The sequence below is a fragment of the Ixodes scapularis genome, unplaced genomic scaffold (genome assembly GCF_016920785.2).
Source record: "Ixodes scapularis isolate PalLabHiFi unplaced genomic scaffold, ASM1692078v2 PGA_scaffold4__175_contigs__length_147842914, whole genome shotgun sequence".
Taxonomy (NCBI): domain Eukaryota; kingdom Metazoa; phylum Arthropoda; class Arachnida; order Ixodida; family Ixodidae; genus Ixodes; species Ixodes scapularis.
The window spans coordinates 70,326,722-70,354,405 of record NW_024609879.1 but is presented as its reverse complement, the minus strand read 5'-3'; the positions used below and the strand labels follow the sequence as shown (position 1 = coordinate 70,354,405).

Below are 27,684 nucleotides of genomic sequence, written 5' to 3'. Positions count from 1 at the left end.
GCAGTGTTATAGACCGTCACGAGATGGCGCCATGTACCTAATAATAATTTCGTGCAGTCGTTCTTTTTTTTATTTTTTGCATTTCCCGCTTCATACATAATAAACAAGATGGCAACTTGTAAGCTGTGTGTTGTTTCTCGGCTCACGGCCAATCGACTCAATCCGAGTCCCTAGAAATGTTGTCACCCGGCGTACTCAACAAAACCAACAAGTTAAGGGTCCAGGACGACGCATCTATCATTATTTTGGAAGAAAAGAATAGGGATCGCGTTAAATATGTGATAAAGAGATGAGACTACGTTGGGGAAGAAGAAACTGTGAAGCAACACTGTCTTTGCTACGCCGTGCCGATGTCTGAAGAAGTTCGGACAGGCGTGAGCATATTGAAACTGTCTGGCCGAAGTGACGTTCAAACGGTGCGTTTCGATCGAGAAAGTGGAAAAGTGTTTCGTCAGATGGACGGAGTGTCGCCGGATACCGGTTTTGCTGCGGACTCCATGTTGGTGTGTTCGGAAGACGTCTAGAAACACCAAGTGTGTGTGCAGCGAAGTTGTCGGTAAGAAGGGACTGACGAACGGTGTATGAGAAGCCTTGCGCTTTACGTTAGAGAGACGGATCGTCGTACGATACCTGCGATTGTCGGAAAGAAGTGACTGACATCGGTTCGGTGCACGCCAGTGGCGAAAGTGTCGGGAAGAAGTGACTGACGCGCTAGTGACAAATTTTTCGGGATAGAAGTGACTGACGAGGTAGAAGTGACCTAACCAAAACTGCATAGACGATTTGTGGAAGACGTCGCCAAACCAGCACGTGTGTTTCTGCTTTGCTAGAAGCCGCAATACATGCTACGTGAGCCCAACGCAAGTTTATTGTGATAAGCTTACTCGAACCACTCTCGACGAAGCAAAGCGACACGATGGCGGCACTGGAAGAATTCCAGATACGAAAACTTTAAACGAAAATCACCTTGCGTACGCGATTGCAGCCAGAGCGGCACTCGTCCAAAAAGGCTGTTGGGAGCCCATCGAGCACAGGTATGTCGAGAGAAAAATTACGAACGACGGGAGGAACATAAAAAAAAGTGCTTTGACATTCATGTTCCTAGTAGTGGAAGACATCTACCTGGACGACATTGGGGAATGTTCGACAGCATCCCTGGAATGCACAGGGAAAGATACATTGATATTGTGGCCTCCTGCTAGCTCGTCAGTTGATGCGAGACTTTCGCAACGCCGTAATGAAGCCAGACGAAACCATGAATGAGTAGCTGGTCGAATATTGAGCCTACACAGGAAGCTTTCAACGACACGATACGCGTTCACCGACGGAAGACACGCCCTGGTGATGCTGATTGGGTTTCCAGAAGCGTAATAACTACTTTTCCTAAATCTTGAGCAAGACGAAGGAACGCTCACGACGAAGAAAGGGAATGCAAGGCTTCTAGTAGAAGAAGCACGCCAAGTCAAATCTGAAGAAGAGAAACTAAATGAGAGTGAAGAAAACAAGGCCCCCATGGTGAAAAAGAAGCCCTCTACTAAGAGCGGTCAGATTCACAGATATAGCAGGCAAGAACATATTTCAAGGAAATAAGCAACTGGCAGTGGTAGAAGGTCCTCTGAACCGAAACAAGGAGCTTGGTGTTTTGCGTGCAGAAAATTTGGACACTGTAAGGATCGACGAGAGCTCCGCGGGTGGGCCGTTAGCACCAGGGAGATTTGGCTGGGGAAAAAGCGCTGTTGTAAACACTTCCCTTGGCGGGCGACCTCGAGAGACAGGCGTACTTTACGACGCGAGGTTCGGGCGCGCGTTTTCTGCCGAGAGAATCGGAGCGTGCGTTCCGGGCCGGAAAAAGTAAAGTTACACCACCACCGCCACCAGAGCGCAGTAGCTCTGGCCGGCGCTGTTTACACGGCGCGTTTACATCGGTTTAGTCTTTCTCGCCCGAGTGTGGCGGGTCGCGGCAGAACGGCAACGTCAGACCGCCTCTGGCAGAATGAATTGCGGGATGGCTCACTTAGTCGGCGCTATCCACACTGGGGTCGGTTGTCCACTTCGCCTTGCGAGAGATGGTTTTGCTTGCATCCGAACCAGCCCGACCTTTGACCGTGAGATGTACGCAAACCGCGGGTTCCCACCCGGGAATACAAGCAATTCCCACGTGGCGAGAAAGTGAGCCGATTGGTTGGCGGTGGGAAACGCCTGTCTCACAACGCATCGAGGATTCGCCGGTCCACTAAAAGGGGACGGACCAACGAGTAACTTGGATTAGAAACTCAGCGAGTGAGTTTAGTTCGTGCTGGGGCTCGAGAGCTGTCGCTCCGTAATCGAGTCAGGTCGTGGGATTCCGAGGGACCTCTGTCCCCGTAATCGGGACGTAATCCCACGAGCCAGCCAACTCCCGAGCTTGGATGAGCTAACACCCGACCACCTCCTTCCCAACCCCGTACAGGGGAAGTTATCATTTCGCAGTATTGTTTATCTTTGTATTTTCATTCTCTACCAAAGTATTAAATTGTTTATTGAAAAGTAATCCCCGAATTCAACTGAATTAGTCGTCGACGGCCAAGGGAAGCAACTTCGTCTCCGGCAAGACCCGCCCAGCTTCCCACAACGAAGCCCGTCACCCCATCCGGACCTGGCAGTCCGGACGGCGCAAGGTGACCGAGCAACGAAAGAACCCGTACTGGCGCAGTCGACAGGATTGGCTTCGACGACATCAAAATTCAAGAAACATCATCGAGCGGCAACAGAACGACTACCGCAGAGAGCCCACGCATCAGAGACCGACTAGCGTCAAGGGAGCCACGGTCACCCCGTGCCATCCAGTCCAAGGGAGACTCCGCGGCGCCGGTGAGTGGAACCTTCACGTTTCTTTGGTGTGTGCGCAGACGTAGGAGTCAGTTGGCAGGAAAAGATGAAGAAATCGGGGGATAGAGCGAAAACTGCGCTATGATGGGATGGCGTCGAAAAGATGTTCGCGGCCTACGGAGTGCCGAATGAGAGCCGGGTACATCTGATCATGCCGGCCTTGTCGGAGAGTTAAATATCTTTTTACGAGGTTATCTGCGGAGGAGATAGCTAGCTACGACACGGTCAAGGCCGCCGTCCTGGACGAGCTCCGACTCACCCCTGGCGAGTACCGGAAGCGGTTTGCCGGCGCGCGTAAGCGAAAAGACGAGGGATGGGCGCAGTTCGCCTCGAGGACGGCCAGCTATTTCAACTACTATCTCGAGGCGCGCAACGTAGAGAGTAAGGAGGACCTGATTCATCTAATGGTCGCAGACCAGGTGAAGTCGAGCCTCAGTGAGGAGTGTCTCCGACACGTCACGCTGCGCGAAGAGACGAAGTGGCTGCAGGCGCACGAGCTAGCTAAGGTAGTACAGATGTACGAGGAAGCAGAGAGAGACGGACGAGCGGCGAGGGGGGCGGATATCAGAGGCGAGGGATCGAAGCCGAAAAATGACGGTGCGAAGCAGACCTCTTTTCGCCTTTCACCCCGTTGCTTCAGTTGTAACCAAAGTGGTCACATGGCGAAGAACTGCCCTGCGCGTGAGGGTCAGACTCAGACCGCGCGAAAGTCACACGTGCAGGCAGTGGCAAAAAAGGACGAATCCGCACCTCCGGGTGCCCCAGATCAGCTAACGGCTGTGATAGATACGGACAAGAAGCAGGGGCTCGGAGGATCGGGTTTGATCCTGGTCGAGCTCTCCTCCGGTGACCGGGAGCTGACCGCCGTGCTAGACACCGGAAGTGAAATAACAGTCGTCAGAGAGAACGCCGTTCCGCCGGAACTGGCCGAGCCTAGCGGCACAATTCGCCTTGTTTCAGCCTTTGGGCAACAGGTAACAGCAAAACTCGTGCGTTTGCCGCTGCAAGCCGGACCCCGAAGCGGGGTTAATCAGAAAGACCCGGTTAGCGTGCTATGCGCGGTGACCGATAAACTGGCTACCACGGCGGACTGCTTACTCTCCTCTGACGACTGGCGGTTGTTAAACCAGCGCGAGGACCAGGATTTCGTTCGAATTCGAGACAAAACGGTGCCCCTGAGCACGACAGCCGCGGTGTCGAGCGCATCGGCTCAAGACGCTGGGGAGAGAGATCGGGAACCCGCTTCACCGGGGGGGATAGACCCAGAGGCCGGTAGTACCGACGCGGGGGAATGTGGGTCAGGCGGCCCGCCCGAGATCGCGAAAAAAAACGCTGACGGCGGGGATGCGCTCCCCGATGGGGGAGAGAGAGGACGGTTCCTGGAGTTACAAAGGGGCGACGAGACCCTCCGTTCCGCTTGGGAGAACGCGAAGGGTGGCGGGGGCGGTATGTTTGTCCGCGATCGACTGTTATTCCACAAGGACACAGTGGACGGAATCAGGGTGGCTCAGTTAGTTTTGCCTAGGGAGAGACGCGCCGAAGTTTTGGAGCTCGCCCATGAATCACTCTGGGGGGGCCATCTCGGGTGCAAAAAGACAAAGGCGAGGATTAAGGGCGGCTTTTATTGGCCTGGAATTGAGACTGATGTCCGAGAGCATTGTCGCTCTTGCCATGGCTGTCAGATTAGGTCGGACAGAACCGTGAGGGACAGAGTTCCCATCACACCGCTCACGCGGCCGGAGAGACCGTTCCAGGTAGTCAACATCGACTTAATTGGCCCACTGGACGTTGCGTCGGCCAGGGGACACAAATATGCTCTGTGCCTGATCGACCTTTGCACGCGCTGGCCAGAGGTAGTACCTTTGCGTAATCTCACGGCGAAAGCGACTTGCGACGCACTGCTGGATATTTTCAGCCGAACCGGGGTGCCTGAGCTCGTGTGTTCAGATCAGGGAACTAACTTCACGGCGAAGCTCACGCAAGAGCTGCTCTCGAGGCTGGGCTGCACACCGCGCTTCTCGACCCCAGAGCATCCAGAGAGCAACGGCTCGGTCGAGAGGTGGAACCGAGTGTTTAAGAACATGTTATTCCACGCCATAGAAAGGGACCCGCGAAACTGGGACCGATTGGTGCCATTTTTGCTGTGGGCGTATCGAGAAGTCCCACACGAAACGACAGGCGCGTCGCCCTTCCGGTTGCTATACGGAAGGAGCCCCACGGGGCCACTAAATATACTTCAGCATACTTGGACGGGGGAAGTCCCCGTACCCAGCACTCTCCGAGAGGCGCCGGCGAAGTACTTAAGGCAATTAAGGGAACAGCTAAGCGTGGCGGCAGAGGTTGCGGGTCTCACGAGCGGAGTCCAGCAGCGCGCTTACGCAGAGCGCTATAACCGCTCTGCCAAGAGCAAAGGGTTTAGGGTTGGAGATCAAGTGTTGCTATTCGAAAGTGATCCCCCCAGCAAGATGGCTCCGAAGTGGCTCGGGCCTTTCACAGTTTTGACTATTGAAAGACCGTGTTCCTACCGGCTGGAACTGGGGGAGGGCAGGACCAAAGTAGCCCACGCGAACCAGCTAAGAGCGTACAGGGCCCGGGTGGGGCACGTGGGCGTCATATTTCATGAAGACGTGGAGTTCGGAGAGGTCAGCTACGCACCCCGGGAAAGCAGAACGACCGAAGAGACGGGCCAGCTTAACCCCGAAAAGTTTGATCACTTGACGCCTGACCGCCGCGACGAAGTGCAGGCCGTGTTCCGAGACCATGACTCCGCGTTCCGAACCGCTTTGGGAGCCGCGGAGGTGGGCGAGCACGAAATCAACTTAGAACACGGATACGTGCCTAAAAGGTCGTACCCGTATCGAATTCCGGAACTGCTTAAAACAGAGGTCAGCAGACAGGTGGGTGAGCTGCTAGAATCAGGGCTCATCTACCCGGTCGAAAGCGAGCATGCGCACCCGGTAGTGTGTGTCTCCAAAAAGGATGGCAGCATCCGCCTTTGTGTCGATTACCGTCGCTTGAATACTGCGACTATACCGGACGCGTTTCCAATGAGCAACCCTCAGGAGCTCATCCTCCAAGTAGGACGAGCGAAATTCATTACTATCCTCGACCTCCAGCGCGGATATTGGCAGGTGCCGGTGGCCGCCGAGTCACAGCACCTCACAGCCTTTGTAACGCATGAGGGCCAGTTCGCGTGGAGGGTGATGCCGTTCGGTCTAAAGAACGCGGCCGCTACGTTCCAGCGGTTAGTCAATCAGCTGTTGACGGGTCACCAGTCGTACGCCTGCGCGTACTTAGACGATATTGCCGTCTTTTCCGAAACATGGGAGGACCACCTTCGCCACCTCGACGCCGTCTTGGGAGTTCTGGAGCGAGCAGGGCTGAGGGTGAGCAAGGAAAAGTGTCAGGTGGCTAGAGGGTCAATCGCTTTCCTCGGGCATATCGTGGGGTCAGGAGCGCACGGCCCCGACCCAAGCAAGTTAGCCGCGATCGAGGGCTTGGATCGTCCGCACACTAAGAAGGAGCTGCGAAGCGTCCTAGGACTCTGTGGCTATTACAGAGAGTACGTGAAAGACTACGCTACTATCGCCGAGCCCCTCACGGCCCTCACCAAGAAGGGAGTGCCGAACGCGATACCTTGGCCCGAGGAGGCAGAAAATGCATTCCTGCGTCTCAAGAAGGCGCTCTGCGAGGCGACGAGTCTTTCGACCCCGAACCTGCAGGAGCCTTACTGGCTTTTTACAGACGCGTCAGCAGTGGCAGCAGGGGCATGCCTGGCCCAGATCGGGAGTGACGGAGCTGAGAAGCCGATCGCGTTCGCCAGCCATAAATTCACTCCGACTCAGACGCGCTGGTCCACCATTGAGCGTGAGGCATTCGCTATCATTTGTGCGCTCGGCAAATTTGATAACTGGCTCTTCGGCGCAAAAGTGCACGTCGTGTCGGATCACAACCCTTTGTCCTACCTGACGTCCTGCAGTCCGCATGGGGCAAAGCTGTCAAGGTGGGCTCTAGCGCTACAGCGCTACGATGTGATCGTCACCCACAGAAAGGGGTCCGCTAACGGTAACGCAGATGCTTTATCTCGCTTGCCGAACAGATATTGGGGTACCACTGACTCGGCGCTGCGCCCACCCGAGAGCATGAGTGGTTCCACTTGCCGCGCGGCCTGAGTCATCCATCTCAGAAAGTGTGGCGTTGCTGCTGTGTCCGTGCGTGGAGAAGAGACTTCGTTGGACCTTGCGACCCTTATAACTTGAGATTTGCACGAGTCCAAAGACAATTCTGTTTTGCGAGGCGTTTTTGTTTTGTTCCCAAGCGCGGATATTGCAGCAGGCGTGTTCCGCCCAACGTTTTATATTTTTTATTTTATTTTTATTTCGCTTCTTTTTGCGTATACGTTGACGTGTGCAATGTGACATGTACGTATATTTACCCGTATAGTGGTGTACTGTCATTCAATAGGCGGACATTGCAAAGCGCGTGTCTCATGGATTTTCTTTTACACTTTGGTGTCTGTAACGTTGAAGTGCTCGGTTATATGTATACGTATTCATCTTCAGTGTTATGCGCTTATTTTCGAAGATAATCGTTTTGTTTTACACCGCCAATTGCGTGTTTTTTTTCTGTTTTTTTTTTGTTGCTTTGTATGTAGAAATGCGAATGATGTCTTCGATCCTTTTTTATGTTTGACTCTTAGATGTTCTTTCAGTCCAGCAAGAGTCTTAAGGGGGGAGGTGTAAGGATCGACGAGAGCTCCGCGGGTGGGCCGTTAGCACCAGGGAGATTTGGCTGGGGGAAAAGCGCTGTTGTAAACACTTCCCTTGGCGGGCGACCTCGAGAGACAGGCGTACTTTACGACGCGAGGTTCGGGCGCGCGTTTTCTGCCGAGAGAATCGGAGCGTGCGTTCCGGGCCGGAAAAAGTAAAGTTACACCACCACCGCCACCAGAGCGCAGTGGCTCTGGCCGGCGCTGTTTACACGGCGCGTTTACATCGGTTTAGTCTTTCTCGCCCGAGTGTGGGGGGTCGCGGCAGAACGGCAACGTCAGACCGCCTCTGGCAGAATGAATTGCGGGATGGCTCACTTAGTCGGCGCTATCCACACTGGGGTCGGTTGTCCACTTCGCCTTGCGAGAGATGGTTTTGCTTGCATCCGAACCAGCCGGACCTTTGACCGTGAGATGTACGCAAACCGCGGGTTCCCACCCGGGAATACAAGCAATTCCCACGTGGCGAGAAAGTGAGCCGATTGGTTGGCGGTGGGAAACGCCTGTCTCACAACGCATCGAGGATTCGCCGGTCCACTAAAAGGGGACGGACCAACGAGTAACTTGGATTAGAAACTCAGCGAGTGAGTTTAGTTCGTGCTGGGGCTCGAGAGCTGTCGCTCCGTAATCGAGTCAGGTCGTGGGATTCCGAGGGACCTCTGTCCCCGTAATCGGGACGTAATCCCACGAGCCAGCCAACTCTCGAGCTTGGATGAGCTAACACCCGACCACCTCCTTCCCAACCCCGTACAGGGGAAGTTATCATTTCGCAGTATTGTTTATCTTTGTATTTTCATTCTCTACCAAAGTATTAAATTGTTTATTGAAAAGTAATCCCCAAATTCAACTGAATTAGTCGTCGACGGCCAAGGGAAGCAACTTCGTCTCCGGCAAGACCCGCCCAGCTTCCCAGAACGAAGCCCGTCACCCCATCCGGACCTGGCAGTCCGGACGGCGCAAGGTGACCGAGCAACGAAAGAACCCGTACTGACACATTGCCAGAGATTGAAAGGAGGGTACTGATGACGAAGGATGCGGCATACAGAGAACAAATTGTAGTGAACCGAAGAAGGCGCTCTGTGCCGGAGGTGAGAGTTCCTGAAGGTCACACATCTGGTAGCTTGACAGTGAACCAGCTGACCACATGACGTCAAACTGCGCCATATTCACCAAATTGCAACCCTGCTACTCGTCTGTTGAGGCAGCGAATAACGATGTCATGGAGGTTGTCGGGAGAAGGCAAGTGGAGATTGAACTCTTGAAAAACTGCGGTGGCACTGTCATCGAGCTCAGAGACGTCTCTACGGACCAAGCTTAGAAGGTAACCTCTTGTCTGTTGGGAAGATTGAAGAACGTGGGCTGTACGGGACTTTCAGCAACGAAACAGCTAAAGTAATAGAAGCAAATGGTGACCTAATTTTCATATCAAAGCGTGATGGTAACTTGTACACTGTGAGTGAGCCGCTTGCAACATTCAAATTAGCATAGGCGACAGACGTTGCCTAGTGGCATGGACGACCCGGTCATCTCCACCATAAAGCTGTCGAAAAACTTTGCCAAAGGGAGAGAAGCAGTCAAGATATAAAGATGTAAAGTGCACTCTAAGTAAAAAGTTGGCCTCAAGGGACTAACGGCAGCATTTGGTCCTCTGAACTCCCACTTGCTCCCCAAAAGGACTATCTGGTTCAAGCTAGGTACCGTGCGCAAAAGCTGGGGACTAACTGCGCTCGACTGGGACTAACCCATAGGCGTGCGCGAGCAAAAGCAGCCATTAGACCCCCTTAGACAGGGCGCATCTGCATGGTTTAGTCCCCGAAGGCAAACGGAATGTTCGCCAGAAGGACGGATGCTATTTTGCTTGTCTTGAGGATCAGCGAGACTCAGCCCAGCGCGGCTGAAAGTGCTGACAAAACTCGGACGGAACTGGCGAATTTGTTTCATGTGCCACGAACGTTAAGACATTACATGGTATAGCTCCACGCGTTGTGTGAATTCGAGTTAACGAATGTGTTGACTCGACTTCACCCAACTATCTCGTGAAAAACGATCTGTTGATATTTCACAAGTCCCATTCACGTAATTTTCCTTCGCAGAAAAAATGAGCATTTATAGAAACGCAGTACCTCCAAATACTAACTTTTATTTTTCTCTTAAATGAAACTTAACAGTTCGTAGAAGCCGCGCTTTCAACATCGGAGTCTTGCAGTCGGAATAAATGGTCACTTCAGTCGCTAAAACTGAGTTACTGAGAACAAGTCGAGCCTCGTCTCTGCGTCTCCCCGTGAGCAACCTTTCTGGGTAGTCCAATGTCTAACTCAAAATCCGCAACGACACACTTGATGCACAGCACGTTCCACTCAAAAAGAACATTCAGGGGCAGTATCCAGACGCCTTCATGCCATCGTCGTCGCTGTTTCAGATAAGATTCGAAATGAACAATGAAGAACGAACCGCGCCCGGAACGTCACCCATGGTAACACCCTACAAATACAAAACAAATGTGAACTAAAAAAAAAAAAAGCCACCCGAGAAGGCTGAAAATAGTTAAGAGAGAGAAAAAAGACGTGTTTGCTTGTACGTCACTCGACCGGCGTGTTGAAAATGGTGGCCTTCTCCCGTCCTTGGAGCACTGCTGGCTGTGTCCGTGTGTAGAGGGAGGGGGAAAAGAGATTTGCTCGTCCGCGCCCTTTCCCTCCCCCCAACCCTTCTGCTTCTCGCTAACGCGGAGGGTTGGGCAGATAGGGCCGGTCGGGAAAATGGGAAGGGTCTTTGTTTGAAAAGAACCTGTTTCTATTTCGCGGTCAGCTTTCTGTGGCAATGCAGTCAATACTAGGGGAGAGGTAGCACCAACCGCTGTACATACTCTTTCCTTCTTTCTTCGGACTGTCTCAAAAAGTTGACCGCGAGTAAGTTGAAAGTTGACATACAGCCATCGTCGCAGGCTGGTCGCCTTTTTTCTCCTTGTTTCGTCTCCGAACATGGCGGGATCCGGTTTGGATTCGTGGTACTGAAGCACTGCACTTGATCTGTTCTGAAGTCACAAGTCAAGGGAACTCGATTAAGGTATGTCGAAGTACTTCTGTTTATGTTGTATTTATTAACCGCGGCTTCAGCAAGTGTTTTCTTTTGAGCGCGTTCTCTAGCTTGCAAAGCGCACGCCATGCTCTATTCTTTTCGGCCCCATGGTTGCTGATTTTGTTATGCAGCCCAGAGACCTTGTCACGAGGTACGCAAGGCTCGTTCAAATAATCATTTATGTAAAGAAAAAGAATACGAGACCCAATTGAATCCAGGCAATTTGTATTGAGAAGAAAATGAAAAAGGGTGTCTAATAAAAAAGGAACATGAAGATAAACCGAATCGAGGGATATGTACACAAGGCAATATTCACTTGAGTTCCGGTCTTTTCCGTTGGCGGAAGATGCTCAAGGGGTTGCGGATGTAGTTGCCGGGTTCTGGATCGTGGTTACCAAGTTCTCGATGATGGTAACGGGAGCCTGGATTCCGGACGCCGAAATTCCCAATGGCGATCGCTGGGCTAACCCGGACCTGGTCGGCACCACGCTGATGGATGCTTTGGCCACGGCGAAGGGATCTCGGGATCGGGTTTCTTGGTGTCCTCTCACCGACTGAGCTCCGGCAGCCTTCCTGTTGTGTTGCTTCAGCCCGCAACTCGCTGACTGGTTCTGGTTTGGGTCGTGGCACCCAAGCGCCCAGGCCCGGCAGTTCGTCGCGATGGCTGCACTCCGACGACCGTTCGACGATCTCTTCCACTTCTTTTTTCTTTTTTCTCCCCCTCGCGCAGCTCTCAGCTTTTTCTTCTTCTTTCATGAATCGGCCATGACAATAGCCCCCCACCAAAGTTTTTTCTTTCCCCCCTTTACCAGACACACACTAACGAAACAAAAGAAAGAAAAAGACATAGACATGAGTCGATTCTGCACACCAACCGCGGGCTGGCGTCCAGTTGAAGGGTCGTCGGTGTATCCATTCTTCCCCACGACAAAACGTTCAAAACAAGATCATTCCTCTCATCCTTCTGCAATCAGAACTAAGAGCCACGGTAAACCAATCAATTCCACATCAAATACGGCTTAAGTAATCCCCTCCGACATTTTCGGACCCCTTAATGTACTGAACTATAAACTCGTACTCTTGCAAAAGTAGACTCCACCGCAAAATTCTACTATTTGACGTTTTCATTTTGCGGAGATACTGTAGGGGCTGGTGATCCGTTTGAACGATAAATTCTTTGCCATACAAATAGATGTGGAATTTTTGAATGGCCCAGACCAGTGCTAGCGCTTCCCTTTCGATGGTAGGATAGTTCATTTCCCTTGGCATCAACTTTCTGCTGGCACAAGCAACAGGATGTAGGAGTGTTGAATGTTTCTGCATCAACATAGCGCCCAAGCAGCTATCTGACGCGTCTGTACGAAGGATGAATGTCTTTGTCCGGTCAAAAGCCTTGAGAATTGGTCCTTTTGAAAGCTCTCGCTTCAGTTCCTGGAAGGCAAGCTCTTGTTTGCTGGTCCAACGGACGTTGTTGGGTTCCTTCTTTTTTGTCAACTCGACGAGAGGCAGAGCCTTCTGTGCGTAATTGGGAATGAACTGACGGTAGTAACCGGCCAGCCCCAAAAATGACCTAACTTGTTTCTTGGTTGTTGGTCGCCTGGATCCCACAATTTTTTCTACGGTTTCTGGTACTAGCGCAAGCTCACCATCCCCTACTCGATGTCCAAGAAATGTGACGTACCTCATCCCGATCTCACATTTGCTAGGCTTTATGGTCAACCCAGCACGTTCTATTCGTCGCAAAACTAGCTCAAGCACGGAGGCGTGTTCTTCCCAGGTGCTGGACGCAATCAGGACATCATCGATGTAGTGTTGCACACCATCTATTCCGCGCAGCACCTCTCTCATTAACCGTGTGAAGATTGCTGACGCAGTTTTTATACCAAAAGGCATGTACCTAAATTGGTATAAGCCCGTAGAGGTGCAGAAGGCAGTCTTCTCTTTTGAGTCTTCTGATAGCGGGATTTGCCAATATCCTTTTGAAAGATCCAATTTCGAGAAATAGGTCTTTTTTCCTATTTCTGAAAAGACAACATCGACCCTAGGAATCGGTTCGGCATCTGAGACCAGGATGTCGTTAAGTCGACGAAAGTCGATACAGACACGGTAGGTTTTGTCCTGCTTCTTAACAAGCACCAATGGTGAACAGTATGGAGATGTTGACTTTTCTATTACGCCCAGCTTCAGCATCTCGCCTACCTCCTCTTCGATCACGCGCTCCATCGCGAAAGGAATCGGGTACTGTGGTGTATGCACCGGTTCCTGCGCGGTCAGCTGCAGCTTACATTCCAAGATATCTGTTTGGCCCGGCACATCCGTAAATATTTTTGAATATTTCGCTAGGATGTCCATAACGTCGCTCCTTTGCTTCTGGCTGAGATCGTCGGCTAGCGCGACTTCACTTACTCCCTGCTTACTTCTCAGGTCAAGACACGGAAGCTGCTGATCAGCCGACGTATCCTCTACAGCTATAATTGAGGACACTTGCTCCTTTGTCTGACTTGTCGTCTCACGTTCCTCGTACCGCTTTAGCATATTTATGTGGAATGTTCTAGTCGTATGCCCAAGGTCTACCTCGTAGTCAACCTCGTTCCTTTTACCCACGACGATGAAAGGGCCTTTCCAATGCATTAGAAGCTTGTTCTTTTTCGTCGGGATCAGGAGTAGGACGCGATCTCCTACCTTCAGAGCCCTCCTTGCAGTCCTTCTGTCATACAACTTCTTCTGGTCCTTTCTTGCCGAGGATAAGCTTTGGTGGGCAAGCTCTAGCGTTCGCTCAAGTCGACTGCGCAGGTCAAACACGTAATGGTAAGTCGTCTTAAGATTAGTTCCCAACTCGTCTCTCGTCCAAATCTCCTTCAGCAGGGTCAACGGTCCCCGAACATGACGTCCGTAGATTAAATCAAACGGAGAAAACCCCAGACTGGCCTGCGGCACTTCACGGTATGCGAATAGGAGTGGCGCTAAGTATCGATCCCAAGATCGGGGCTTCTCCTGGCACATCTTGGAGAGCATTTGTCGCAGGGTGCCATTATATCTTTCTACTAATCCGTTGCACATAGGATGATAAGGTGTAGTATGCAATTTCTGGATAGACAATAACTGTGTCAGCTCCTGCATCAGTCCAGATGTGAAGGTAGCACCTCGATCAGACAAGATCTGCCTCGGCAGCCCTACTCGAGAAAAAATCTCTAATAATCCTTCTGCGACAGTGCGAGAATCGCACGATGGTAGCGCTACGGCATCAGGGTACCTAGTGGCGAAATCTACCATCGTCAGGATGTAGCGATTTCCATTTTCTGAGGTAGATGAGAGGGGACCTATAAGGTCTATGGCCACCCTCTCGAAAGGGGTGTCAATAATGGGCATTCGGCCCAGTGGCGCTTTCTTTAGTCTTCCTTTCGGTGCAGCCCTTTGGCACGCATCACATGACTTCACAAATCTCTTAACATCGGCCTGTATTCCTGGCCAGTAAAACGCTTCTAACACTCGGTCAGTAGTTCGTTTTATGCCCTGATGTCCGGCCAACGCACTGTCGTGTGCTATCTCGAGGACGTAGGTTCGCAGTGTCTTTGGTACCACCACTTGTTTGAAACTCTTTCCACCCTTCTGTTCATAGCGACGGCATAAAACTCCCTTAGAGAAATAAAAGCTGATTTTAGAACCGTCCTTCGTGCTTTGCACTTGCCCAACTTTGGTTCGGCACGCCTCCAAGGTGTCATCTTCTTTCTGCCGCCTTTTGAGTTCTGTAGAGTCGATGTCAATTCTAGTTTCTTTGCTAGTAGTTGGAGTCGCCTTCGTTGCTTTCACTCTATTCGCCGCTGCTATTTCACCAGCGTGCGGAACCGCATCTTCCCTCTCTTTTGAAGATTCTTTTCCTCCTCCGGGCGTTTGGTTCCTCTCGGTGTCCCATTCGTAGCTTGGTTTGTCAGCCCCTCGTGCTCCCTCAACATTTCCGATAATTACGTCGTAAAGGGGGGCTTCCATGCATTTTACGAGCAAGTCTCCCGTAAAATATGGGGAGCGTAGGCTTATCTTGGCTTCCGGCAAGCTTAAAATCGTTCCATCCACAAGGCATACCATCCCCATTTTTCCAGTGAGCTGGGAGTCTGGTATCAAGCTGCGTCGGGTAATAACCGTGTTGCTACCGGTGTCACGTAGCACGCTAACCACTTGTCCGTTCAATCGGCCGCTCAAAACAGGCATATTTTCCACCTCCCTAGTCACCTGGGTTTCTTGCACGACGTTCACCATCTCTCCTTCGTAGCCGTTCTGCTCGGCGTTTAAGTCCTCTACTAAGTTATATGGCATCGCCTTCTGCAAAGGAGGGGGTTCTACAAAGCACATGACGCTCGGCTTATCTTGCCGTTTTCGAGGACAGCTTTTTGTTTCATGTCCCTCTCGTTGGCATGTTGTACAAAACGGAATTTTATGCCTGAATCCCCTTCGACACTGTGGAGCCTTATGACCTACGCGCCCACACAAAAAACACTTTGGCCTCATAGGCGGTGGCTGATCTCCGTGATTTCTACTTGGTGAAAATGCGCTCGTCTTCGTGTCGTCCTCAAGAAAGGAAAGGCTTCTCAATTTCTGCGCTTCAAGAAAGCGATCCGCAGTCTCCACCATCGACGCAAGCGTCTGACAATTCCTTTCCTTCAGGAAGGTGGCTACCCTCGCGTGACATTGCGAAATAAATTGCTCTTCCAGCACCCTATCCCGAAGGGCTTCATAGGTAGCAGGAGTCTCGCCGACCTCCATCCACCGGTCGAAATACCCCTGTAGCCGAGCTGCGTACTGTCTAGCTGTCTCTCCCTCCTCGGGCTTAGATTTTCGGAACTTTTCCCGGTAACCCTCCGTTGTGAATCTAAACCTCTCGAGAAGCGCTTTCTTAGTCGCTTCATAGTTCATAGAATCCTGGGGCGATAGTCTCCCATACACCTTGAGTGCTTCCCCAGTAAGACACATACTCAGTGCTGTTGCCCATTTAGGTAGTGGCCACTCCTCCCCGCGGGCAATGCACTCGAATCTTTTAAGGTACGCATCGAGATCGTCCCTCCGGTCATCAAATGGGGGAATCAGCTTGCGAGGGCAAAGACTACTCGAGCTAACTCTCTCGCCACCGTTTCCATTCGAATCGGTTACCGCGGTTGTAGACGCTCCGCTCTCGGCTAATCTTATGCGAAGCTGAAGTGTTCGTTCCTCAATCTCCGCCCTTTCTCTCAAGGCAACTCTTTCGACAGCTCTTTCCTCTCTCTCCAGGTCCTTTTCTTTTCGTTCTCGGGCTTGCTGTTCTTCAACCCATTTCCTCAAGCCCTCTCCCTGCAACCCCAGTTGTTTTCCGACGTCAAGCATCTCTCTGTAGTCCATTTTCTACTGACGTCTGACCAGTTCACGGAATACTCGTAAGACACAAGCTGCCCAAGTTCAATAGGTCTCGTCCTGTCGCGGACGCCAATATTTGTCACGAGGTACGCAAGGCTCGTTCAAATAATCATTTATGTAAAGAAAAAGAATACGAGACCCAATTGAATCCAGGCAATTTGTATTGAGAAGAAAATGAAAAAGGGTGTCTAATAAAAAAGGAACATGAAGATAAACCGAATCGAGGGATATGTACACAAGGCAATATTCACTTGAGTTCCGGTCTTTTCCGTTGGCGGAAGATGCTCAAGGGGTTGCGGATGTAGTTGCCGGGTTCTGGATCGTGGTTACCAAGTTCTCGATGATGGTAACGGGAGCCTGGATTCCGGACGCCGAAATTCCCAATGGCGATCGCTGGGCTAACCCGGACCTGGTCGGCACCACGCTGATGGATGCTTTGGCCACGGCGAAGGGATCTCGGGATCGGGTTTCTTGGTGTCCTCTCACCGACTGAGCTCCGGCAGCCTTCCTGTTGTGTTGCTTCAGCCCGCAACTCGCTGACTGGTTCTGGTTTGGGTCGTGGCACCCAAGCGCCCAGGCCCGGCAGTTCGTCGCGATGGCTGCACTCCGACGACCGTTCGACGATCTCTTCCACTTCTTTTTTCTTTTTTCTCCCCCTCGCGCAGCTCTCAGCTTTTTCTTCTTCTTTCATGAATCGGCCATGACAACCTCATATTCAATCGTATTGAGCGAAACGCCAGTTCTACCGATTGTAGAGGTCGCAAGTGGCGCCCCCCTCACTCTTTTGCTCCTCGGTTGCGGCGGCGGGAACAAAGTCTCTTCACTTGCCGACTGGAACCAGATGCGTCTGCGTCTCACTCAACTCCGCGACATGGTGTCAGAAGCGGTCACGACAGCAGCAGCGTAACGCTCGCTCGCCTCGCTCGCTCGGTCGACACGGCCGGCATGGCTCCGCCAGCTACGCAGCAGGAGACAAGGCTTAGCGGACAGCCGCTCGACAGTCCCCACACGTCCCTCCCGTCGCCGCCTCCGTTCGACTTCCCGAACCCCAGCACTTGAGAACAATGGATTACAGTCTTTGAAGACTTCCGCTTCGCTTCGGGACTGCACCACGCCGCCGACGAGGTCCAGGTACGGACTCTTCTCTACCTCATGGGCTCCCACGAAGCTCGGCGCGTACTCGAGACATTCGGCCTGTCTTCGGAAGCGCTACTGTCCTTCGACGCCGTCAATGAAGCCTTCACACGCCACTTCGTGCATCCTACCAACGAGGTATACGCAAGCGGCGTGTTTCATCGTCGCATCCAAGAACCCGGCGAAAGCGTGGACACGTTTTTCACCGGGCTCCGGTCGCTCGCCAAGAAATGCGGTTACGCGTCGACGGCAGTTGAAGGCCGACTCGTAAGGGACCGCTTCGTCGTGGGGCTTCGCGACAAGGCACTCGTCGACAAACTCTGCCGAAGGCCCAAGCTATCGCTGGACGATGCCCGCCTCCAGGCTCGTGTCCGCGAGGACGCCAGACGTGCACGTGACACGCTCTTCACAGAGTCTGTTCCCGGCCACATGGTCGCCGAGACACGCAAGCACGATTCCGAGGGTCCGCAACGCTCCGGGAAAAACCTACAGCGCAAGAACACACGCACTGACAAGCACGCGGCCCGCGACAAGCACGACGGCGACAGCCCCTGCCGTTACTGCGGCCGCACCGCTCACCCCCGTGTGAACTGCCCGGCACGGGACGCCATATGCAGCCGCTGCAAGCGGAAACGTCACTACGCAGCCGTTTGCGAACAGCTGTACCGATTTGGCTCTCTTCACCTGCACGCGGTGACGCCGCGCCCCTTAGCCACGTTCACGCAAGTCTCCGTCGACGGTCACTCCGTCACTCCGTGAAGATCGACACCAGCGCCGAAGTCACAGTCGTACCCGAGACTTTTCCAGGCCTCCCTCCACAACTTCAACCGGCAGAAGGCCAGCTCACGGGACCTGGAAACCACGTGTTGAGCGTTTTGGGCACTTTCGACGCCACTCTCACGTGGAAGGGAACGACCACAGTCCAGTGTTTCTACGTGCTGCCAACATCGACCACGCCATTACTTGGCTTCCCAGCAATTGAGGCCCTGGACGTCGTCCGGTTCGCAGATGCCGTCTCAAGCTCCGAAGGGCCACAGCAGCGCACGCCTCTTTCCCGAGACATCTTCGACGAGTTGGGCGAACTGCGAGAGGAGTACGTCATCCGTCTCCAACCCAGGACACAACCCTTTTCGTTGAGCACGCCAAGAAGGGTTCCCCTTCCAATCCATGACGCTGTCCGGCGCGAACTCGCGAAGCTTGAAGCCGACGGGGTCATTCGCCGCGTTGACGGCCCCACAGAGTGGTGCTCCGGCATCGTCGTCGTTCCGAAGCAGTCTGGCGACTACCGAATATGCGTCGACCTGACCCGCCTACACCAGGTCGTCCTACGAGAACGACACATCCTCCCCTCCGTCGAGCACACCCTGGGAGAACTTGGACAAGCCCAGGTCTTCTCCAAACTCGACGCAACGGCGAGCTTTCATCAGGTGAAGCTTGCAGAAAGCTGCCAAGAACTGACTACGTTCATCACCCCTTTCGGGCGGTTCTGCTTCCGACGCCTCCCCTTCGGCGTCTGCTCGGTGCCGGAATACTTCCAGCGACAGATGAGCCGCGTCCTGGAAGGCCTCGAGGGTGTAGTAAACATAATCGACGACATATTGGTCTTCGGCAGCACTCAGGCTGAGCACGACCGTCGCTTGAACAACGTCTTGCAGCGTCTCCAGGCAGCCGGGGTCAAGCTCAACCGCTCCAAGTGCGTCTTTTCGGCTTGTGAAGTCAAGTTCGTGGGCGTCATGGTCAGCGACAGAGGCATCAGTCCCGATCCGGAGAAGATCAAAGCGCTCGCACATCTCGAGGCTCCCTCCGACGTCAGTGGATTGCGACGACTGCTGGGGATGCCCAACCACTTGGGACGTTTTCTTCCCCACTTGTCGGACACGACAGCACTCCTCCGGGCTCTTCTTCAGAAGTCTAGTACATGGGTGTGGGGTCCTGCACAACAGCAAGAGTTCCAAAAACTGAAAGGGCTGCTCAACTAAAACGCCTGCATGGCCCGGTACGACATTACCTACCCCACGACTGTGTCCGCCGACGCCAGCTCCTACGGCCTCGGAGCAGTTCTCCTGCAGCAGCAACCTTCCGGAGAGCTTCGTGCAGTGGCGTTTGCAAGTCGTTCACTAACTCCACCGGAGTCCAGATACAGACAAACCGAAAAGGAGGCACTCGCATGGCATGGGCAGTTGAACCATTCGAACAGTCCGTGCGGGGTATCCAGTTCGAGGTCCAGACTGATCACAGGCCTCCAGTCACACTTCTGGGCAACGCCGAGTGAGACCTCTTCCCTCCGAGAATTCAACGGCTGCGGATGAGGCTCCTTCGCTTCCTGTTCCGGGTGCTCTACGTCCCTGGGAAGCTTATCGCCACCGCCGGTACCCTCTCCCGGGCTCCAGCTACTACGCAGGTTGCCAGTCTGGAAGTCAACTCCCTCGATGTAGAGCGCTTCGTAAGCAACATCGTGAAGGGATGGCAAGACCTCACTGCTTCGGGTCTTGAGCAACTGCGCAAACACCAGGAGGAAGACGGAACCTGCATGGACCTGGCTCGTCTCTGCGAACGTGGGTGGCCGCGGCGAGCGTCGCAAGTTCCTGCCCATCTACGCTGCTTCTGGAGCACGAGGAGCAACATCACAGTCTGCGAGGGGCTGCTACTCTACAACAGCCGGATCCTGGTTCCTGCGGTGCTCCGACGTCACATGCTGACCAGACTGCACGAGGGCCACCAGGGTATTGGCCGTTGCAAGGCACGGGCGGGCGAGTCCGTGTGGTGGCCGACATTGAACTCTGAACTGGAACAGCTGGTGGCCGGCTGTGAGACCTGCGCTCAGACACGGGTACAGCGCCACGAGCCACACATGTGTTCCCAGACTCCGAGCAGGCCCTGGTTTCGGGTGGGGGCTGATTTGTTTGAAGAAGGTGGACGTCACTACCTCCTCACTGTAGATTACTGTTCGTGCTACCCAGAGGTAATTACCCTATCATTGACGTCTTCCTTGGCTGTTATTGCAGCAATAAAGTGCATTTTTGCACGCTTTGGCATTCCCACTGTGGTCGTCTCTGACAATGGGCCACAGTTCTCCTCAAGGGACTTCGCCTCCTTCGCTGCTTGTTACGGCTTCCATCACGTAACCAGCAACTCCCGGTACCGCAGGCCAAAGGAGAGGTTAAACGCATGGTGCGGACAGTGAAGGACCTGCTGGCCAAGACGAAAGATCCCTACCTGGCCCTACTCGTCTATCGCGACACCCCGGGAGTAAGTGGATGGAGCCCAGCGCAACTTTTGATGGGGAGAAGACTGCAGACCACGGTGCCGAAGCTTGAGGGGGCCCTGATCCCTCGAACGCCTCCAAGGACGCTCTTCCACCAGCGAGACTCGTGTGCACGATGCCGACAGGCGCAGGACTACAACAGGCGCCACGCCGCTCGTCCACTCCGTCCGCTGTCTACGGGCGAAGATGTTTGGCTCGCAGATGTACCTGGAGCTGCGCGTGTCCTGGGGCGAGCAAGACGACCTCGCTCGTACGTTGTGCAGGCGCCCACAGGCATACTTGAGCGGAACCGTCATCTTCTGTTTCCATTTACAGCATCTCAGCCTGCAGTGGAGTCTCCTAGTTCGCCGGTCTCCGACACTCCAGCTGCATCGACCTTACCTCCAATGCCTCGTCATGCTTCTTCGCCGCCTCCGCAACCCCTACAACGCTCCACTGGGTCTCCGCGGTCTCTGGCGGAATCCCCAGTGCTGGGCACAGGGTCGGTGCCCTCTCCGGAGTCACCAGCGTGCCCTCAGCAACAGGGCAGATTTTCTCGCTTCGGGCGACGCATCAAAACGCCCGAAAGACTTAATTTATGAAGACAACAAGTTTGTGTCTTTTTCCCTTAAGGGGAGATGTAGAGGTCGTAAGTGGGGCCCCCCTCACTGTTTTGATCCTCCGTTGCGGCGGCCGGAATAAAGTCTTCACTTGCCGACTGGAACCCGATGCGTCTGCGTCTCACTCAACTCCGCGACACCGATGGCTTTTTTTTTTGTGTGTTTTGCAGAGCCTGGCAGGATCGCTTGACCATAAAGGCCTGTCCACACATGGAGCGGAGCGCTACGAGCATAGCGCTGACTTCGCGCTAAGCGCGTGCAGACGAGAGCGGTCACCAGCTTTGTATCGCGCCGTCAAAACTGTTGCTAATAGAAGAAGAAAAGTTGCTCACGACACGTGAGCAGCGCAATATCAGCGATTCGCTGCGTGTGAGAACCGGCCTTAATTGGGACATTTATTCGATCTTACTCTAGACTTTCGCGTTGATGGCGGGAGCTCTTGCCGTCACTTTGGAGCATAGTTTGAGCACGCACACGGTGCGTTTGTAATTCGCAGCGAACGGTCTACTAAAAATCGAATATGGCGCTGGTCTGCTGTCAACAGATCGCATGTTGGATGTGAACCATTGTAGCACTTATGCAGCCTATTCGTTATTTTATTATCCGTGTATTATATCTCATACTTTTGTCGAGCGATCGGGTATTTCAAACTGCCCTGTTACTAATAATCCAAATTCCTCGCATACAGGCAAGAAGCTGTCGGTGCCCCAATAAACGGCGCTTGGACCACGACCGGTTTGACCAGCCGTCCCAGTGTCCAAGCCATCGTAGACGCAAGTGCACTCTTCGGAGTTTGGCCTTATCGTGGATTCTACCGCCCAGGAACTTCGACTTCAGTTATCCTTGAATGCGATGTGTATCTACGAGGCAATAAAGCTACGTCTAACCCGAACTGCACAATTTTGTTTCGGAGATTTGTGGCTCGGAACCAACTGTAAAGGATAAAACTTTAGTCCCAGGGGTCTAAATCCAAGGGCGCAACGTTTAGACCCAGCGGTTCAAGTGCAAGGGCCTAGCAGTTGTTCCTCGGGGCTCATTTGAAACAGTTTAACAGTTAGTCCCAGGGGTCTAACAGTTCGTCCTTGGGGTTCAATTGAAACGGTGAAACAGTTGGGTGTCAGGGGACCAAGTGCAAAGGCTTAACAGTTAGTCTCCAGGGGTCAATTGCAAAGGCGCAACATTTGATCCCATCGGAGGAACTGCGAGAGACTAATGGAGGGATGCAACTGTTACTCCCCTTCCCGTTAGTTCTCGAGGGGACTAATGGTTGTAGCAACGCACTTGCTCCCCTCGAGGACTAAGTCGCGCTCCCTTTTTTCTTAGAGTGTGCTTGACATGTGCGCTCGGCAAATTGAAGAAAAGCAGCTTTCCGAAGACGTTGCAACGAAGGCTAAGGCCCCGCTGGAGCTGGTTCACTTGGACGTAGTTGGAAAGATCACACCTGTCGCGATAGAAGGGTTAAACTACTTTGTTATATTTATTGATGACTTCTCCAGATTCTCTGTAGTGCACCAAAGGAAGACGAAAAATGAAGTGCTGGACAGATTCGACCAGTACAGACGAGTGGTCTAGAATCTCCATAAAACAAAGGTGAAGACCTTGCGTAGTGACAATGGAGGAGAGTACATAATTAAATAGTTTAGCGAGTGCTAGGCCAAGCATGGCGTAAGGCGTCAATTGACCATTCCTGGCACACGTGAGCAGAATGGAGTTGTCGAGAGAATGAACCGAACTCTTCTTGACATGACGAGGTGTCTCTTCATTGAGTCTGGTGTTACCAAAGAGCGTTGGGCTGACGTCATGGTCACCGCGGGTCATATCAGAAACAAGTGCCATCGAAAGCAGTCAAAGGAAAGTCGCCAGAAGCTATGTGGACAGAGGGAGAAGTGAAACTGAATCACCGAAGACTGTCCGGATGCAGAGCATGATGTGCGCTAAACCGACGGTGCAAGGGAAGCAAGTTGGACCCGAAAGCAGAGGAATGCATACTGGTCCGCTGCCCAAAAGGAGTGAAAGGGTATATATAAGTTATGGAAGTAGAAAAAGGACCGCTCCTTTGTGAGTTGGGACGTCTTCTTGATAGAAGACTCCTTCCCATGCAAGCTCGCCCGGGTTTCAAGCGCCAACATTGAGATATGTGGTGACACCGATGGCACTATCATATTTCAAGTAGAAGACGGCTGCAGGGAGCCACGTGATGTTGGTAGTTTCGATCGTAATGATACTGGCAACAACAGTGCCGGAGAAGTTAGCTCATCAGCTGATGAAGACGACGAAGTTGCACACGACGACGCAGGTATAAGCAGATATTTAACGTGACAGATCGTGGTACGCAAGCATCGAGAACGTCGCAGGGACTAACAAAAAAGAAACACGTCGAAGTGAATGTCACGGGTGCTGCATAGCCAAGCAAAACAACCAGAAAGATCCGGAAGCTCTACACAAAGCGTTATTTGCACCAGGGAAAAAGGAATGGAAAGCAGCTATACAAAGTAAACTGGACAGCCTTGACGCTTCAAGGACATGGCAACTAGTGCAATGACCAAAGTATAGACCGGTCCAAAGTGAAATTGGGTCTTCCGCAAGAAGTATGACGAGAAATATGACCTGGAGCGGTACAGGGCACAGTTAATAGCGTGTGGATACTCCGAAGTCAAAGGAACCGACTACAAGGACACCTTCTTTCCTTTTGTCAAGCTAAAGTTTATCAGGACACTGCTTGCCATAGCAGTTGAAAGAAATTGGAACTTTCCACCAGGTTAATATCACGGCAGCGTACTTGAACGGTACACTGAAGGAGACCGTCTACATGGAAAAACCGCAGCCTTTCAGCGGCTACAGAAGAGGATGAAGCCTGTCGTCTAAAGAAGAGCTTGTATGGGCTACGACCGTCTGGAAGTGAGTGGAATATCACCTTGGACAAACTGCTAAAGTCGGAAGGAATAACAATATCAAAGTATACCCCTTTGTATATGTCCCAATGAGAAACAGTTCATCGTAGGAGCCTACGTTGATGACCTGTTGATCATCGCAGAAGAAGAGAAAACACTGGCGAAAAAATATATTGCGATACAGAAATACTGGTGAAAACAAAATGTATTGCGAAGCAGAAATACTAGTACAAAATGTATTTCTGAAATACTATCGCGATACATTTGTATCGCCATGCTGCCCGACACTGATCCTGACAGAGAATTATATATATGCACGGTGACCGAATCCGCCAATTCACTATCGGCAGGAAGAGACTAGTACAATACGTGCTCGGCAAGGAACGCGTCGATCAATCATATTTGCTCGTCATAATGACTATTGGTACAGTCAGGGACAAGGCTGCCGGGAGGAGCCATTGACGACACACTGTTCCACTGTATACTGTTTCGTGCAATGCTGTCAGCTCAGTCACCTCTTTACGCCACCTTTTAATACGCATTTGGTTTTGAAATTTCATAAAAGGCAAAAGGCATGTGGGAAACTCAAACAAATATAGTGGCATATGTTCCTACCAGTGTTGTACGGAACAGCATTCCAAGTAACGACGTCTATTGAACGCGTTCCTTTCAGGGGGAACGGAGGAACGCCGCCGTTCCACCTCGCATCCGTGGAACTGGAGCGGAAACTGGTTACGTTTACAAGGAAAGAGCAGGAGGAACGGTGTACTCTTTTTTCTTGTGTGTGAACACAGAACTTTTTTTTTAACACATCATGTGATTATGCGCCGGGTTTTATGAAAAAGTGTGACGCTTGAGTATGACAAAAAAAGTTACACGGAGGCGAAGGCAACCTAACGGATGCGTAGGTTGTAGCAGGTAATGCCTAATCCTAAAAAGCCTGTTAGTTATAATAATTAATAAATAGTTATAACTAGGTACGAATACTCGAGACCAAAGAGAATCACCAATTAGGTAGGCGGGAATTGATCCCCGGACCATGCGGTCCGTAGTCCGCCATCTTTGCTTGCAAAAGGGAGCGCAAGCAACTGAACTTAATATGACCTGCTACCGATGGGCGCCTGCGGTAGCACACGACTGTCGGCGGTGATTGATGCTTAGTTGCCCGTACTTAGTTTGCCATACTTAGTCCGCAGGCGACCATCGGAGAAGAGTTACACTTGGTCCATAGCAGTGTTGCGAAGTTGCCACTTCGGAGTTGGAATGATTCCGGAATCATTCCGCATTTTCGAGACTCCGGAATGGAATGGGAATGGAATGGGCGAAAACATTGATGGAAGTGGAATGGGAGTGGAATTAGATGCCTTTTGCTTGGAATGGAATGGGAATGGAATGGGGCCCAGTTCTTTATATTTTTTTAATTCTTTTTTTATTTATTTATTTATTTATATGTTTATATATATCTGTGTGTGTTTTTTTTTTGGAGGGGCTATACCCCTTCAGCTATACCGAGTGAGTCAGTTGCTCAGAAATAAAATGAATACAAAAAACAAGCGTCAAAGCAAAGAGCAGAAGGGGGAGAAATGGGCGGGGGGGGGGGGGGGGGGTTCGGCGGTGGCGCCTTTCACGGACGCGCTGGCGATGGGCTTCACTGGTGTTACACGAGAGCGAAAAAAGGAGCCAAGCACCATGAAAAAGAAACAAAGGGTGCGGCATAGAACGAAACCGCCATGCGCGGCTCCTCATCATCCTTCTTGTCTTCCTTCTTTTTTTCTCGACGGCATGGAGAAAGCACGCGCGCGCAAAGACTGAGATCTGGGGACGGAGGGTGACTCATAACTCGCAGAGCTCTGACAACTCGTTGACTCCCGCGCCACCGAAAGATGATCAGTTATTGTTTTCGTATAGTTCGAGGAGTGTTGTTTACCAGGTGGCCAACCCTGGTGCCTTCCACGTGCATTCGCACCAGAGGTCAGCATTTTAGGTCGCCCTCACTCACCCTCACCCTCACAGCCACACTCACCTAAACCCCTCACTCATCCTTACCCTAACAGCTACACTCACCTTCAGCCCCTCACTCACCCTCAGAGTCACACTCACCTTCAGCCCTTCCCTCCCTTACTGAACCTCACCACCCTCACGCACTCACGGCCCTCACGCTCCTCACGGCCCTCACGCCCCTCACGGCCCTCACCGCCCTCACGGCCCTCACGCCCCTCACTCACTCATGGCCCTCACGCCACTCACCGCCCTCACGCCACTCACCGCCCTCACGGCCCTCACCGCCCTCACCGCCCTCACGGCCCTCGCCGCCCTCATCGCCCTCACGGCCCTCACGGCCCTCACGGCCCTCACCGCTCTCACGGCCCTCACCGCTCTCACGGCCCTCACGCCACTCACCGCCCTCACGCCACTCATCGCCCTCACGCCACTCACCACCCTCACGCCACTCACCGCCCTCACTACACTCACCGCCCTCACGCCACTCACCGCCCTCACCGCCCTCACGGCCCTCACCGCCCTCACGGCCCTCACCGCTCTCACGGCCCTCACCGCTCTCACGGCCCTCACGCCACTCACCGCCCTCACGCCACTCATCGCCCTCACGCCACTCACCACCCTCACGCCACTCACCGCCCTCACTACACTCACCGCCCTCACGCCACTCACCGCCCTCACGCCCCTCACCGCCCTTGCGGCCCTCATACCCCTCACGCCCCTCACGCACTGATGGCCCTCACGCCACTCAGGCAAGCTTCAGATGGGGCAATTCCGCCCAAAAACCTTACGTCGCAACACCAGCAACACGGGCCGCCCGCGATCACACGCAGCAACCAATTGCTGTAATTTGCCATCGACATCATAAACTTTTATTTTTCTTGCACTATTTAGACACAATTACGCGTTATAAACGTGTTTTTATGAATTTAAGTCTGGTTAAGAATACTAATGCACCTTTCTGATACAGTTTATTCTCAAAAAACGATCGATTTCAAACCAGAACCAAGTACTCCGGTGTCATCATCACCGGCACGAGGTATCACGTGAAAATTTTGTGTCCCTGATTGGATGCAGCCGCTTCAAACGTATTCGAATTGCTCCGAGTTGCTTGCTTATTTTGAGCCGGACCCGATCTCAGCAATTCGTGTCGATCTAGGCAAAGCTAGAGAACAACCCGCCATTAACACCAAAATTGCTGAGAAAGATGCTTGATCTGAAGGGGGCCTCACGCACTCACCGCCCTCACTCACTCATGGCCCTCACACACCTCATGCACTCACCGCCCTCACACCACTCACGCACTCATGGCCCTCACGCCACTCACCGCCGTCACGCCCCTCACGCACTCATGGCCCTCATAACCCTTACCGCCCTCACCGCCCTCATGGCCCTCACGGCCCTCACGGCCGCCCTCACCGCCCTCACGCACTCATGGCCCTGATACCCCTTACCGCCCTCACCGCCCTCATGGCTCTCTCGGCCCTCACGGCCCTCACGGCCTTCACCGCCCCCACGGCCCTCATCGCCCTCACAGCCCTCACGGCCCTCACCGCCCTCACAGCCCTCACGGCCCTCACTCACCCTCACACTCATGAATTTTCCTGGTTCATAAACTCACACACCCTCACCTCACCTGTGAAGATGAGGGTGAGTGAGGGCGAGTGAGGGCCCCCATGAGAGGTTTGCCGAGGTATTATTCGC

At 52.8% G+C, this 27,684-nt stretch overlaps 1 protein-coding gene across 1 annotated transcript; it reads left to right on the top strand.

Moving 5' to 3' along the window:
• Nucleotides 1–2,971: 2,971 nt before the first annotated feature.
• LOC120847629 lies at nucleotides 2,972–4,047 on the top strand. Its single transcript, XM_042293595.1, has 3 exons — nucleotides 2,972–3,007; nucleotides 3,075–3,911; nucleotides 4,030–4,047. Exons 1-3 carry the CDS (start codon nucleotides 2,972–2,974, stop codon nucleotides 4,045–4,047), a joined length of 891 nt encoding a protein of 296 aa, XP_042149529.1.
• Nucleotides 4,048–27,684: the final 23,637 nt, after the last annotated feature.